This window comes from Chanodichthys erythropterus, chromosome 14, assembly GCF_024489055.1.
Source record: "Chanodichthys erythropterus isolate Z2021 chromosome 14, ASM2448905v1, whole genome shotgun sequence".
Taxonomy (NCBI): Eukaryota; Metazoa; Chordata; class Actinopteri; order Cypriniformes; family Xenocyprididae; genus Chanodichthys; species Chanodichthys erythropterus.
The window spans coordinates 23,615,289-23,632,744 of record NC_090234.1 but is presented as its reverse complement, the minus strand read 5'-3'; the positions used below and the strand labels follow the sequence as shown (position 1 = coordinate 23,632,744).

Sequence of the window (17,456 nt, the reverse complement as noted above, 5' to 3'; positions counted from 1 at the left end):
TAAATATTTGGGTAACACTTTATTTTAAGGCAATGTAGTTATACTTACTATAGCAATAACAATAAATTATGCATAATTGCAAGTAACTAACCCTAAGCCAAACCCAAACCGTAACTCTATAGTAAGTACATGTAGTTAAAGCTGCTGTCCGTAACTTTTTTTTGTGTTCAAAATTTGCAAAAATTATATAATGACAATGTACAACATGAATCAATTTTCCAAACCGTGTTTTTGTCTTACCATGAATCATTAAGGTACACTTATAATAAGTAGGGCTGGACGATATGGCCAAAATTTATATCACGATATAATTCTTAATTTCGGTCGATACGATATAATTCCGATATCGATATGAACTATATAATAGCCTCAGAAAAACTGCCAAGAATGGCCACAACGTCTGAAAAATGAATTTGCCAAATCTATGAAATCTCTTCCTATAAAACTATATAATATTTAAGAAATAAAAACAGTACAAATAAATTTATGTTCAGCTTTTATTTGTATTTAGCCTTCATACAAACATAAAAAATAAACATAAGACTCACTCACTTTTGTAATATTAATATCTTTAACATTAAACTATAAAGTAGGCTGATTTTATTATCCTTAATATAGATAAAAAAAAAAAGTGCTTCAGCCAAGATAAAGATTGTGAAAAGTAAAAACAGAAAAAAAACAGTGAGAAACAACAAAAACACATTGCTGGGGCAGGAACATTGTTGAGTGTTGATGACACTAGGGGTGCAATGGTTCAAATTGCTCATGGTTCGGTTCGTATCACGGTTTTAGGGTCACGGTTTTGGTACAGTTCGGTATGTGCTATTAGCACGTACCGAAACCGTGACCCTAAAAATAAGACTACTGTCAAATAAAAATAAAGAAAATAAGAACAAACGATCAAACTACAAGCAAATAAATACATCACAAATAAGTACAATAAAGCAAATATTCAAATAAAATAAACAGTGCTTTTCAGGTTTTCAGGTATCTAACAGCAGTTTTCAGGTACAGAATGGATAAAGTAATCAAATATAAAATATCACTGCATATTATCTTTACTGTATAAAATAAATAGTATTAATCATTATTGAAGTTACAAAAACTATTCAGTCAAGAGCAGTGAGTGATTTCTTTGTTATTTCTTGTTTGATTTAACATTAAAAACAGGCAGCAGGAATATTTTTTTCCCTTTTAAGACATGCACGATCCAGTAGCTACATATACTGTTACACATGCGATGTCTTTCTCGACTGTTATACGTTCACTTAAGACATAACCGACTATGTTTGCTAGGATACTCGCCAAGACGGGCATGTTGACTTAATTTTTGTATGAATTTGTCCGCCGAAGCGCAAGACGTGAAAGAGAACTCAGTATTTGCGCGCTGACTGAAATAAGCGTGTGCGCGCGTCGCATGAGCGCACACAAATCTTCTCACAGCGCGTGCGAGTTCTCTTTCGCGTCTTGTTCTTGAAGGTTTAAATCAGCAAAGCTTAAATGAGTTTAGTTTAAACACAGATAGCATCGTGTGCTGTTCAGGTCTCACCTGCGCTCGCGCGCTATCAACACCCGGGTGATGACGGCGTAAATGGACATTAGAGCATACGGCACTAGCTGTTAACAGTCACTCTTTGTAAACTGTTTTGTCCACGCTTTCTGATTATCGTTGTTGTAACGTTTTGTGCATCCATCGACTGAAACATACATTATCTGAACTCTGTCTGTTTTCCACGTTGCTATTTTAAACAAACCATATTAACTAATAGATACGCTGATGGCAGCGTTTCTCTGTGGTGTACGTCATCACGCAAATAGCCAATCGCGTTCTGCTCTTTCTAACGGCTGCGCCTCAAGTAAGTGAGAAATGTTGTAATGTAACGTTATATATCGAAATACCGGAAATGTGTTTAAAAATCATATCATCGTTATCGAAAAAAATTATATCGCGATATATATTGATATTGAATTATTGTCCAGCCCTAATAATAAGTGGTCTGAAACTGCTACTAGTGGACTATTTCAGACCGGACTGGTAGGACCCGCCGTAGAGAAAAAAAATTCAGACTGCAGCTTTAATCAATACTATTAAGTAATTATTTGAATAAGTACAATGCAACTACGTCACCTTAAAATAAAGTGTAAACAATATTTGAATATACGCATATTTGCAATTATAAAATATTTTTTCCTACATATTTTTTTTGCATATATAATAAACATTTAAATGAATAGTTTCATATTTGTCCATTGTTTTTATTTTGATTAGGTCTTTCTGGGGATTGTAATTCTTTCCCTCATTAAAGCCATTACATACAGCTTTATCACTTTTGTACCTTTGTCTTTTTGTCTGATTTACAAATACTTTATTGCTTCAAATCAAAGATTGTAACGTTGTGATTCACCTCATAGCTGGTTAGTTTGGCTCATGGCTTATAACTCATGAACGAAGACTTTTTAAAAATCCCTATATGAAAAATATTTTTGGAACCAAAGCTGCTGAAAAAGTGGATGGCCACGGTTGCACTCTTATGTATTACAATGGTTTTTGCTGGATTATTATCCCTGCAAAAAAGCTGCACACATTATGCAAAATTATCTTTGAAAAAAGCTGAAACAAATTCAATTATTTTGAACTACAAGAATCAGAAAAATCCTAGAGGGACTTATACCATGTAAATATACATTTTAGTGGCAAGAAAACTGATTTCTTGTCAAAGTAAAAAAAAAAAAAAATTTTTTTTTTTTATGAAATACATCTGCATTGTGATCAGATTTACAAACACCATGACAAGTTATGCAGCCCACCTCTAACATTAGAGCATCTAGTGGCCGAAATGCCTGCTAGAGACCAAAATCACTGCAAGTGTGAACATGGCTTAAGCCCCACCCCTTTCAACCAGTCAGGGAGAACCGCTGGGCTCTCATTTTATAACACAGCTCCTCATGGATTGTGCTCTTTTATTCCTGGGAACAGATATGAGGGACAAAAATGACCTAGTTATGGACAATGGTCTGAGCACCAGACTCTCGGCAAGGGTCCTCAGCTGATTAGCTGCAGGCTGGTGGGTAATGATTAACCAGAGCGCTGATTAAAGACTCCGTAGTCTGGATGCTCTGCCTCTTATCAGCCAGCATACACATTCTGACCTCAGCTAGCCCTGCCGTTACTATGGCAACAACACTGGACGTCGGGATGACGGAGAACATAATGGCCCGGTCTCCAGCTGCGGGTCTTGAGGGCTGTGCCCAGGCTAAAATTGTCTGGATTCAGCCTTCCCTCTCTCTCTTCACACAGCAGCACATGATAAGACAACTTCCTGCTCAATGTGTGAAGGGTTCATACTGAGGTTAAGCTTGACGAGTTCATTCAGCCATATCATGGCGGAAAGAAATGAAAACACAACGCTTGACCACTTTGGAAAATAAAAATCTCCACCTCTTTGTTTGTTAAAAACCTTTTAAACGGTGCAATCTTAATGACTGCACTAAAAAAATTATAGATTTTTTTTTTTTTTAAACCCAAAAGCTGGGTTCAGCCGGTTGGGTCATTTTATTGGTTAAATTTTATCCCCGGTGCTGGGTAGTTTTGGTGTAACTCAGCTACTGGGTCAATTTTACTGACAATGGTGGGTCTGTGCAAACCAGTTAAAACTGGATAAATTTGTCGACGGATGCTTTGTGTTCTGTTCTTCCGAGAGAAAATGTGCATGGGGAATCTACCTGAATGAAATTAAGATTTGTGTTACATTGTTTTTCTATTATTACAGTAGAAAGAGAAAAACATATGCAGTCCCACATTATAACTTATTTGTTTATATGCGCATCGCAGCTAAAATCTGCTGGGAACGCTAGCCTTCTACAAACGAAGGATACACCAGATTTACACTCAGGGCAAATAACACGCCACCATATGCAAGTTTCACCTCCCACCAAACGAATGGAGGACTAGGGCTGACACGACACAACATTGCTGTCATCTCATGTAACAAAGTTGCGACGCGCATTCAGTGTAAACAGCTCCGTTGACTCCAGTGGAGGCACTCTTTGATAATGTGCTTGCATAGAGCTGTGGTCGCACCATTCGTTTGGCAGGTTAAAGAAAACGTAAATGTCTTACAGACGAGATGACATAAGGTAAAGTTGTTTTTTTTGGTAACTTTGTAAACATGAACATTAGCATAATATTGCCATTGAATGAACTGGAACAGACATACTGCCTACTGATACCAGTTTTCTTCTCAAAGATTCTCAAAGACCGCTCCTGCCACTTCCTTTTCTAAATTGTTTTAATATTTTATGATCGTCAAAGAATGTCTTATCATTGAATAAAAATTATTTTGTATGAACTGTCCTTGTCCTAGCCTATATATAACATAATATATATATTTTTTAAAGAAATTCATACTTTTATTCAGCAAGGATACATTAAATTGATGGTTAAAACATTTATAAAATGTTAAAAAAGATTTATATTTCAAATAAATGTTGTTCTTTTGAACTGAACAAAATGCATCACAGTAACAAAATAAAGAAAAAAATAGGGGTGGGCGATACGACCAAAATCTATCGTTTTATCTTTGTTATTAAAAATAACAAAGATGCATATTACAATATAAGATGCAAATCAAATAAAGAGTGCTTTAATATTTTCAGCTACAGTAGGCATATTTAAATGTAGCATTCAAGAAAGAAATGAAACAAAAATGTAAAAATAAAACACTACATAGACATCACTCTATGAATGAATCTTAAAGCTACTTAAGTTATTCAGTCCATAAGTGCAATAAGACATAAAAGAGAACTTAGTTTGGTACTCACACTGTGTGACAGGCTTTTAGTGTGCGTGCACTTCGGGAGTATGTGCTCAGAAAAGCTTGTGTCAGAAAACGCTGCAAATAGTAAACTTTTGTGATAACAAAAAACTGCAATGTCACGTGAGTGTAACCGTATCTTCTGGTATATACAGTACACCCAACATTACCGCTGCATTGCTAAACGTGATTTTAATCGTTCATGAACTAAAACCGTGATAGTGCACACCTCTATTTTAAATTGTAATAATATTTCACAACTTTTACTGTTGTTACTGTATTTTTAATCAAACACCTGCAGCTTTGATGAGCATAAGAGACTTTAGAAAATTTAACAGGCTCCAAAGTTTTTAAATGGTAGTGTAAATCAATTCCATTTTAAGCATTAAATCATAATACATCAGAAACAGAGGAGCAGGCACTCGCTTCACAGTGTGAGCACACATGTTGACGTGTGGTTATTTTAGAATTATGATATCGCATGCATAAATGTGGCAGTTGGCTTACGCAATCTGACTCTGGGGTCTGGTCTGAGAATATTACCCGCAAACAAGGTGTTTGTTTACAGATCAAAGTGTATACCATCAGCCATCTGTCCAGTGCCTTCCAGCAGTAAAGTCTCAGGCTTTTATGGGTCAAATGTTTTTACACACACACACACACACACACACACAGAAAGAAAATCAATGGATGTCGATCGGGAGGATCGATAATGGGCGAGTCCCTGTCCCACCGCAAGAGTAAGCCACTGGAATGGTCAAAAGAGTCCTTTTGACCAACACATCAGATGTACAGTCAAGAGGTCAAAGCCCCAGTATGGAATTAGCTGAAAAGCATTCTTAAACAAGGTTTAAACACAAAAGGTGATGTGCTCCAAGACATAGTCAATTTAGTCAAATTTTTTGGGGCCTATTGTAATGTCACAAGTACTTCAATTGTGCAAAAGAGTATTTCACTTGTGACTAAACTGTCTTTAAATGGGATAGTTCACCCAAAAATGAAAAATTTGTTCATTTACTCACCTTCATGTCATTCCAAACCTGCATTAATCCATACAATGAAAGTCACTGGGGTCCAATGTTGTCGTTTTGGATCCCACTGACTTTTCACTGTATGGACAGAAACAGTTCTTCAAAATATCTTCTTTTGTGTTCAACAGAAAAAAGTTTGAGTTTAGAATAACATGAAGGTGAGTAAATGATTACAAAATTTTTGTGTGTAAGAACTGTATAATAAAAACTACTATAGTTCAGATTCACCTCACAAGGGTTAAGGTTGTTGCATTTTGTGCTTCATATATTTGTGTATTGTATATTTTTGGTATATTGTATTTATTGTCCCTCTGTTGTGTCTGCAATATTACAGTAATGTTTTTCTAAATGCTGAATGTTTACAACAAGGTTTGCACCTAAGTTTGAATTGAGTCTGGTTTAAGGTCATGTCCACCAAGCACAGGTCAGAAAGCTATATTAGCAATAAATGACCTGACACATACTCAACAAATTGGATAAAAACTATAACCTTTTATTCTACAAACTATCATAATCCTCACAAAAGCACTGCGGATTATGCATAATAATGGAAACGTCGCTCACAGAACACAGAATGAACTGTAATTGTTTTGACATTTATTGTTGAAGGTGATGGGTGTGTTACAAAAGCTGTGCTTTGACAGAGTAGCAGCAGTATTTTAAAGGAAAGGAGTTGAGAGAAATCCTCTTGCAGAGAGTTTTAGCTAGCTCTGAAAAGTTTTAGTGGACATTAAATGCATCAAGACTGTTGAAAGGCCGGATTTTAGTATGCTGCATCATCTTTGTTTCTAAAATCACCACCGCTAGATAAACTCACTCCAGCAACCAATCATTTAGTTGTTGAACTAACCCACCCCTTATGCTGTCAGATTACTAAAATACATAAGCAAACATCATAGATGTGGGGTGGGCAGTTTAAATTCAGCCAACAGAATGTGACAATATGAAACAGTCAGCAACGTCAGCTCACTCATCAATGGCTCTATATATAGTTTCGGCAGCTTTTCTATTTCAGGCTAGCCAAAACAACAACAACAACAAAACAATATAAGCTAGTCTGAACAACGAATCTGCTTTCTGACCTAGTATTAAGTAGAAAAAGTATCACTTCATAACATTGAAGGATTAGTCCACTTTTAAATAAAATTTTCCTGATAATTTACTCACCCCCCATGTCATCCAAGGTGTTCATGTCTTTCTTTCTTCAGTCGAAAAGAAATTAAGGTTTTTGATGAAAACATTCCAGGATTATTCTCCATATAGTGGACTCCAATGGCCTCCAGATGGTTGAAGCTCAAAATTACAGATTCAGTGCAGCTTCAAAGGGTTTTAAACAATACCAGACAAGGAATAAGGGTCTTATCTAGCGAAACGATCGGTCATTTTAAAAAAAATACAATATGCTTTATATAAACAGATGATCACCTTGCGTGTGCTTCCGCTTTCCACATTCTTCAAAAAGCTTACGCTGTATGTCTTACGCCTTCTCTATTTAACTTATGGAAAAAAAAAAAAAACTGAACTGGCACTGCATTCGCTCCGTAACTTGAATAGGGAAGGCGTAGGACATACAGCGTAAGCATTTGAAACACACTGCTAAAGAAGTTCCAGCTCCACATAGTACAGACACACGGAAACATACGTGCACAGAAACTTGTCAGTGCTACCCTATGACTTTATCTGTAAAATAGACTCACAGCTGTAAGGCTACATGGCAAGTCGCTGTTTGAAACCGTTAAACTTGCATCTTAACTAGGGATCGACCGATATGCATTTTTCAGGGCCGATGCCGATACCGATTATTACAGATCAAGGAGACCGATAACCGATATTTTGAACCGATATGTGTCTAGTGTAAAAATGAAAATTAATGTCAAAATTAAGAATAAAAAGGCCAAACCTAAATGATAACTTAATCAGGAATAGGGAGCTTGCGTCGCGTCAGGGCGTCAGAGCTCGTGCTTGATGCCCTTTCAGCTCTTCAAAATTGCATAATGGTAATTCTGAATCTGTATGATATTATGTGATATGATATGATATAATATTTCTCCAAATATGCGCAATTTTTTTGACTAAGAGCCCTAACGGAACGGACGCTGTTCAGTGAAGCGATGTGAACAACACAAAAAAAAAAAAAAAACAGCAGGCGTGAGTGAATTCATTCGTGTTGATAATCTATTCACAATATAACGTTAAGTTGGCCGAATGGTGAGAGAAGTAGGTTTTAGTTTCACTATCTCAGCACTGATGTGATGATCCGTTAAAGCATATCACTGCAATGACGGACATTGACCGGGAATTCACAGTATAATAACTGAACGGGGCTTGTCATCATAAATCGATTATATTTAGGTGTTTTGCAACTTCAGTGTAGTGATTTATTGCAACTTCAGGAAGGTTTACTGCATTCTTACCTTCGAGAGATAACTTATTGATATGTGATGATGATCACTGAAGCAGCTCCTGTGCTTTTGGTGTGAGACCGGAACATTTTCCAGCCACGCCAGCCGTATTGATTGGCCAGGCTCGTGACTCCCAACAAATCAGACGGACGATGGGCGGGGCTTAGTCTAGGCCACAGAGCGGTGCGCTCTTACTGAGGTGGCTGGATCAGTGCCAGATCGCGCATTTCAAAATAAAATGGTTTTATCTGCAAATCGGTTTTGAAAATGGCCGATGCCGATAACAATAAAAATGCTTAATATCGGCGCCGATAATCGGTCGACCCCTAATCTTAACCAGTTAAACTTACATATTTGCTATTAGCAGAGATGCTGAAAACTGTTGAGACACTAGCCGCTTTTCCATTATAAATTTGCGCAAACATTTTTGCGATATTTTCTAAATGTTGATAAAAAACTATTGCGAAATGACAGCGTTTCCATTAACCAATGTTATGCGACTAAAACACTTGCGATGCGTCATTTTCGAAAAGATACTTTCTGAGACTTATTTGGAGCATAATATTTGCCACGGCTTTTTCATTCTTTAAATGCCATTTCAATTCTATAAATGCACCGCCAGGTGGTGAGGAACGAGGAGTGAGGAAGCTAAGGAGCTATGAACGAGGGCGCACAGGTGCATAGACATCTAATACTATTCGTTTTTATTATGTTAATTAATTGTTAATAGATTAATATGATTAGTATTAGAGATTTCCTTTGATAACCCCATCCTCGTTTTTTTGTCTTGTACCCTCCCATGCATTTGAGGCACTGAAGCTGAGGCACACACACACTTTTCTATTTTATGTTTAAAAAATTCATTTCCTCATCATTTGTGTTTTATCTAAATATGTGAAAGAAGCCAGCCAACACCATTAAATTAAGACGGGATAAAGTCATCAGAAGATCTTGACCAGGCAGACACCGCAACATTGCCTCAACCAATGGCATGAGTGCCACACAACTTACATAAAGAGTCTGTTTGAACATAGGAGTGTTTCACTACTCTTGAAGTCAGAACTTCAGAAGAAGCAAAGCATAACGTGTTCTGCCAAAAGATCGGAGGGTGAAGAATGTGTTTTAATAGGGTATCTGAGAGAGAAACTTCTGGAAAAGAAGAGAAAAGTCATCCAGAAGTGTTCCACCAGTCTCTCTCAAAAATACACCCAAGTACGTTCACACAGATTGATCAATACATGTACGGCTGAGGAGTTCATTCCACATGTAAGGTAGAAACAGCGAGAGGCTTATTAAATATGAAAGTGAAGTGTGAAAGACACTTCAGCACACCGCACTGCAGCATGAGGCACAGAGTCTCACATCTCCCTTGTTTTTCCACACTCTCTCTCCTTCTCATATCTTTGTTCTTCTTCAAAAGCTCCCTTATATTTTGTTTAAAACACAGCACTGCCTCATATGAGACTCATTGGTCTTTCAGAGAAAGAACAAATAAAACCTCATCTAAAATCTTGGCAAGTTTCAGAGGAAGACGAAGTCGATTTGCAAGGCTAAATATTTAAAGACAATATTAAATGGCATTGACAAGACATTTAAGTAATGTTATTAATAAATTATATTTAATTATAAATAATTAAACAATTATATATTTAAAACTGCTGCCAAAATCACTGGCGCATTCATGGACTAATGGTTAGAGAGTCAGACTGCTAAGCCGAAGATTGCGGGTTCGATTCTCAATAGCAGGCACCTTGAGCAAGGCACCTAACCCACACTAAATTGTGCACTAAATTGGATAGGCTAAATGCAGAGGACAAATTCTAAGTATGGGTTACCGTACTTGGCCTTCACATCACTTTCACAATTTAAAAAAATAAAGTTAGAGACTAGGTCCTGTGAACATTAACTTTCAGCAACGTCGCAACTTGGCGTATTATGAATGTGCAGTCTTTCAAATCAGCTCATCCTATCAGGATTCAGAGTCAGAACTATTTATTTTATATTGTTTTTCCCTGCACACACAGCCTTGGTTACATCAGTAGCAGAATAAGAAGCAAACAGGATGAATTGCGTTTTCATGATCTTTGTTCAGGCACGCTCACATGTACACACACAGATCAGATTCAGTCCCACTAGTTGAATCTTCTTTAGCTCTGGAGCTGAGAGCCAGTGATAAACAACACACCCAAACAACAGAGAAATGATTCGGGAAGGCGAACTGCACAAGCACGTCTTATCGTTTGAGGGTGTGAGTTATAGATGGCAAAAGTGGATGTAGATGGGATTGTGTGTGTCTGTCCTTACCACAGTAACCCAAATCATCCCACAAGAACAGTCATTTACATGTAAATGAGACTCTAACATGCATGTGCGCTCCTTACTTACCGAAGATATTGGTGGAATGTCCTTTCTTGGCGAGGGGTTTGAGCTCGTTGTGGCCCCAGCCATATTGCCTGTAGCTGTCCCACGCATGTTTCATCATCTAGGACACAGAAATGACAGGAAGTTAGCCTTACCCATGATGAATACCAAAAAGTATGGTGAATATCTGCATTACAGCACCCACATCCTACTGACTGATTCATCTACTGCTGCCTGCCTTCATGACATCCTCATCGTAAACCTTTTAAAAATGGCGACTGGAAACAACTGCATTGTTCAATGCAAAATGTAGTAACATGAAAGCCAAAAAAGCTGTTTGATCTGATAACGAACAACGTGTTTTATCAGGGTAGAATAACACAGGGATACACAAAGGCCTTTGATGTAAAAGATGAAGCATCGCATCAGAGATGTCCCGTTACCCAGAAGCCCCCGCTGTGACCGTGACCGCGTCTGCTGTGCTGTCAGTCCCTTTTCAGGTCACTGGCCAGCAGCACCCTGTCAATGTATCTTCACTCTGTGCATGTGTGTTTCTCTTTTTTTTCCCCCTACTGGGGAAAGATGAATGGACACAGTGTGTGTCTGCGTCTCTAAGCGTGTCTTTGTCTCAGCTGTGGCTCTAGGCATGCTCTCTCTGAGCTCTCGCTCACATCCATTAAACGGCTGGCTGAGATTCAGCTCCGAGCCACTCCACATTTAGACATGTCTTCAAACATTACCACTTGGAGGAACACTTCCTGCAAAAGCAGAACCCTTGTGACAGGGATGATAAAAGGTGTGTGAAAAGCAAACGAATGAAATTATAAATTCTGCTCCAAAAGCTAGTGAGTTGCATTGCTGTCTACAGCTTACAGTACATAGGCTGTTGCCTTCTGAAGCCTAAAGTATACTTCGGTTTTTACACGCACGCTAGGGTGTGTGTACATCGTGTGCAATGTAAATTTCATCATCAGTATATTACGAGTACTTTTGTGAAGGAAATTAAGAGACAACTTTAAACGAGCACAAAGACATTTTTATCAGTCATAACTTTCTAGTGTACGCGTCGACCACCACACTACCATACTACCAAATTGAGAATATTTTGTAGGTCTGGGACAATACTATCCATACATCGTGATTCATGGATTGTTTCTGGTATTTTCCAAATGCATCGCAAATCGATTCTGAGCTTACTTTTTAACAGCAGATGGCGATCTAGGCTATTTTTTAACTGCATACTCAAATGCTCATGAAGAAGAGCGCTCGTGCGTTCGGATGAGTCTGACAATATATTTGCACCTCATAGTGCTTTTATGACGTGAGATTAACACCCTTGTAATTCGCTTCAACCATTTCAAACTTTATGAATGATTATTTTATAGCATGTTCAAGTGTAAGGAATTGGAAGGAAGCAGAGTACGGCTGTTCCTAAATGACGCAGTGCCATCTGCTGTTAAAAACTAAGCTCAGAATCAATTCGAGAGAGAATTGCGATACATATGTACGATGTCAGAATCGATCCAGAATCATTTCTCGATTCACGATGCATCAATGTATTATCCCAGCCCTAATACTTTGAAAGGCTGTGTTTGCCTATACACATACATTTTCAGGTCAAAACTGAAGTATACCTATAGTATATAATGAACTATACACTTGTACACTTACACTTTGTACTCCAAGTGCATACATTTCAGCATGGTTAGTTTTTTTTTACTACAAAGAAGCATTTGCCATTTTCCATTTGAAGGGAATGACTTTTCAAATTTGCCTGATGTGTTGCCGCTTGCTTTAGGCAGTTGTCAGATATGCATCACAAAACTGAATTCTTTTATGCAGCATCTTAAATGCAGCAATCATGCCACAAGAACCTAAAAATACAGTGAGCCTGCCAGACCACAAAGATAAAAGAACAAATCCTGTTCTCAGATGGAACCTCATAAATTACCAATTAGGAACATCCTATGAATAATGTGAAACACATAGGAAAGGTGACAATTCATTCCAAAAGAGTTTGACTTTAGCATGTTTCTAAGCCAATACCTCCATAATCCAAGTATAAAAATAGCACATACAAATATTGGGTTAAATTTGGCCAAAACAAGGTATATTGTTGTGGCCTAACGTTTAAAATGGCCCTAGCATAAGAAAGCATGCCCATGATATCTTAAAATGCTGTCTAGAAAGGCAGCTCACTAGGATTCAGAACAGAGCTTATGAACACAGACGCAGTAGACACCTCTGGAGTTCGTCTTACTGTTAAGTGTTGTTGTAGGCTGCCATCCCAAGCACAAGCCATAATTTTCCTTCTCTGTTCTCAGTCTAAAAAACAGAAACCCAGGAGAGAGCCAAAGCAATGAAAAGAAGTCAATAATTTCATTTTGTTCTCTGCTTTCAACCTTTCCATGTCACGCTGTGCACACAAAAGATTATGAATTATCACAATGCAGTCTTTCCTCTAGGTTTCCAACAGACCAAAAGCTTGCGGCTGATTAGACTGATTGTTAAACCCCCTTTAGTGTAGACAAATTAAAGCCAGCGATCAGCAAGAAGCCTAAAATACGAACTGTAAGGAGATGGAGAGCTATGAGTCTAAAGATCTCTCTTTCCCTTTCCTCTAAATTCCCACTTGATCATGCATAACTTCCAACCTCCCTCTCATGTTTTATTCAAGGGCTGTTCAGGGTCGTTCTGCCTGTCAATTAACAGTTGTTTTGACTAAGTGGAGGGCCTTGTGAAGCGTTGAGAGCAGAGCCTATCCGACATGAAGAGAACTTAAATTGGCGGTTAAATTAAGCCCAGGCTTTTAACTACCCCATGAAGACATGTCTGCAGGGACGCAAGCGCATGAGAGATAAACAAGGTGAGCCAGTCACAAGTGGCTGGGGAGTACATTTCTAAGATTTTTTTTTTTTTTTTTTTTTAGACAATTCTGCAAAGATGACCATTCTGTAATTGTTTACCCTCATCTCATTCAAAATTTGCTGTTTTTTCTCTTAAACAAAAAAGGCAATTTTTGAAGAATATGCATACCGCTCTTTTCCGTACAATAATTCATAAAGACCACATCTAGAAAAAAAAAGCTAGGAGCTAAAGGCTAGAAAAACAATCACAATTAAAAATCATATAAGCAGTTGATTTGACTCAAATGCCATATTGCAAATTCTTCTGAAGCTATTTGATAGCTTTGTGTAAGAAACATACAAAATTTTAACCATTATTCAGAAGAAAAAAAGAAAAGAATTGGCTCACAAGAATGATTAATTCACTGTTCCGGTTCCCGAGTTCAGTGCACTGACTCAAAAATCTGGTTGTAGCAGTTCTTGAGTAAATAATGGCACTTTTCCACTGCATGGTAAGGCTCGTTACGGCTCACTTTAAATAGTACCACCTCGGTTGAGGTTCCAAGCGTGCCGTACCGATTACAAAATGTGACGTGTAAACACTGCAGATCACGATTGGTCAGAAAGAATCGTCACTACCAGAGTCATTGGATTTTCAACACAAGACACCAAACCAAACGGCAGTAGAGGTGGCACTATAACGATAAGTCTATAATCCCACCCACTTTGAAGCAGTACTAAACTCAAGTGGAAAAGCAAAGTAGCCAAAGTGAAGAGAGCCGAGCTGTAGCGTGCCAAGTCGTACCACACAGTGGAAAAGATCCATAAGGTACTGTATAACTTGAGAAGACTTGGAGCATATAACAAGACTTATGAACCAATTTTATCATGATATTTTAGTGTCTTTGTCTTTTTTGGAACATAATGGATGTGGCTGCTAGCTCGTATGGAAACAGTGGTCAATATTCTTTAAAAAAGGTCTCCTTTTTTGTTCCACTGAAGAAGAAAAAACAAGGATTTTGAACTGTACTGTAGGCCTAAATAATACAGTTTTTGAATGAACTATTTATTTTTCAATTCATTTCAAAATGTAAAAAATATAACCCTATAATTTGGGTAAATTAGGTTTCAAAAAAGGTAATCTTGCTTTTTCCACATATAAAAACAAGACGAAGCAGCATTAGGTCCAAGAAACATTAATTGATTACAATATTCAATTATTTTTCCATTTGTTTTTTTGTGCAGTTACAAGGAGAATAGGTGGTGAAGGTGGATGAGTTTAAATAGGGGTTCAGTTGTCTAATGTAAAGTGTGGTAGAGAAGTGAAGAAGAGAGTGTAGGCAGGGTGGAGTGGGTGGAGAAGAGTGCCAGGAGTGATTTGTAATAGAAGGGTACCTGCAAGTGTGACAGTAGTGAGGCCAGCTTTATTGTATGGCTTGGAGGTGGTGGCACTGACAAAAAGACAGATGGCAGAGCTGGAGTTGGCAGAGTTAGAGAGGCTGCGATTTTCGTTGGGAGAAATGAGGATGGACAGGATTAGAAATGAGCATTTTAGAGGGACAGCACAGGTAGGAGAGTTTAGAGACAAAGTGAGAGAGGCAAGACTGAGATGGTTTGGTCATATGCAGAGGAGGGATGCGGGGTATGCCAGGAGAAGATGGAGCCACAGGGTAGGAGTAGAAGAGGAAGACCAAAGAGGAGGTTAATGGATGTGGTGATGGAGGACATGCGGGTAGTTGATGTGGAGGAGGAAGATGCAGAGGACAGAGCAAAATGGAGACGGATGATCCGTTGTGGTGACCCCTAATCAGGAGAAGCTGAAAAACAAAATTTTTTTTGTAGCTTCAACCTCAAAGGAAATAACATGAATACACAACAGAAAGGGACAAGAAAGAACGAGAGAGAAACAAATAAGTAGTCTAATAAAACACGACAGCGCTTCAGTTATTTAAATTTTAGAAAGGCATTATGACCTTTCATTCACAACTCTACAGTATTCCTCCATGGACTGTGTGTTCATTCAGTGTGTCACATCTAGTGCTGAAAGACTGTAGTTCATCAGGTTTCTGAAAAATGAGGTTCCTGTAAATGAAGGCAGCGCCGTATCACTGCGTTTGAAAGTGTGTTTAGTCTTAATTAAAGTCCTAAATGCGCACCAGTTTCAGCAGTCTGCACGCAATGACTAAGCATGCGGACTCATGAAGATTGCCAGAAAAAAAACAAAAAACTGTTTGGAAGTCTCATGTGACAACCCTAAAATTAAAACACAAAAGCCCAAAATTAAGAAGTGAAATAGTTTGGATTCTAAACAGAAAATTGACAAAAGGCAAGTAGTTCTCAAAACCAAGGCTCATTTGGACAATGAGACTTTCTCATCTATGCGCCTTGTGCATTGCAATTTCCAAATGTTATGTTCTAAAAGCTATTTGTATTCATCAAGTGGTTCTGTAGTTTACTCTGTAAATTCAGTATTCGGTGCATCCGCACAAAGCGACTAATTGATTTACTGGATCGGTCCCTATGGATCAGCACTCGTGTTCATATCAATTCCAGAGCAGACAGATACGATCATCTCCACCCTCCCATCAATCGAACACAGCACATTGTAGAGAGAACAAAGAGAGCGATAGATGAGCCTTGTCGGCGCTTTCTGCTCAACTGCTTGAGTGATGGGGCCAGCCTATTGTGCATTTCAATTACCATCCAGCTGCCAGCACACTTGTTTGAACAGTGATCAGTGCTCATATCAGCTCTGCAGGTGGATTGGTTATGCCCGTCAGGCCCTGCCTTCAGACTCCATGAGAGTCAGAGTGTAAAACAAATTAGATTGTATGTTCTCAAAAACGTAAGTGGTTACAATGCATCACCCTCTTTCCCGAGGGCACCGTCACCTTTCTTGGAGCCATTTGCTGCTTTCAAGCGCTCTAATATGATTTTTCTTCTCATTATCATTGGCCTTTTATTTTTGGAGTGCATGATTGCCAGGGAGTAACAAAAGCACTTGGGCATGTTACAAGGGGCATGCTGATGGTTTTTCCACTGCACGCTGGGAATGAAGCGTGAGAGGGAGATCCTTTTAGAGCACATCACACTGTCTGGAAGAATTCCTAGAGCAAAGACAAAGCCAACGCTGGAGCAAAGGGTGGAGAGAGAGAGAGACAGAGAGACAAAAGAAAGACTAATAGGCTTCCAAAGAAAGTCAGAAAAATGAGAAAACAATGGGAACAATAGGAGGAAAAAGGAAACAAGAGACAAGGCAGACAAACATTCGGTAGAAAGAGGTGAGTGGGAGAATCAGTCGTTTCAGCATGGATGAGCTTACTCTTATGCCACAAACGCTTTAGTGCAGTATATGAATGTGCAAACTATACATTTACAAAATTGACTCTTTCGTGAACTGCCTGAATGTTTAATTGACTAATCAGTCTTAAAGGGATAGTTCACCCAAAAAATAAAATTCTCTCATCATTTATACATCCTCATGTCGTTCCAAACCCGTATGACTTACTTTGTTCTGTGGAACAATCAATCAAGAGTCAATGTTTTCAGTCTTCTTTTGTGTTCCATAGAAGAAAGCAAGTCATATACCATGTATGGAACGAAATCAAACAAGTGGTTCCCCACATGAGGGGAGTTCACAAGGTGGGCACAGAAACTCACATGCTTTGAGGTCACATATGGATGAAAAGAAAAAAAAGGAAAAAAAAGCTCCAAACTAGGTGTGTTACAATATATTGGTATTGACGATAACTGAAAAAAAATGAAAAAAAAGAAAATAAATATTGATATTGTTTTAATACTACACAACACATACAATATTATTATATTATTCAGAGCCAGTGTCATCTGATTGACACTCCAGCATAAAAAGGTAGAGGTACTACACCAGTTTTAAAACAGAAAAAAAAAAATAAGATGACAACAACACAGTGTGTAGCTAGTACTGTTGAACAAAATCACGTCGGAGGAGATGACAGACGAAAGCGAGACACTCTACTCACA

General features: G+C 38.2%; 1 protein-coding gene across 7 annotated transcripts in view; it reads right to left on the bottom strand.

The window, feature by feature from the left end:
* man1a2 (mannosidase, alpha, class 1A, member 2) overlaps positions 1-17,456 on the bottom strand; it is a 103,952-nt gene that overhangs the window by 50,121 nt on the left and 36,375 nt on the right. For 6 of the 7 annotated variants that reach the window (XR_010897214.1, XR_010897211.1, XR_010897212.1 and 3 more), the window contains one exon: positions 10,633-10,729. Coding sequence is in view for 3 of the 7 variants with exons in the window: in XM_067410696.1 (XP_067266797.1) it covers positions 10,633-10,729 (97 nt within the window). In the remaining 4 variants the exon portion in view is untranslated. Of the gene's footprint in view, positions 1-10,632; positions 10,730-14,849; positions 15,476-17,456 lie in introns of those variants that run through there. The other variant, XM_067410698.1, reaches the window with a different exon arrangement.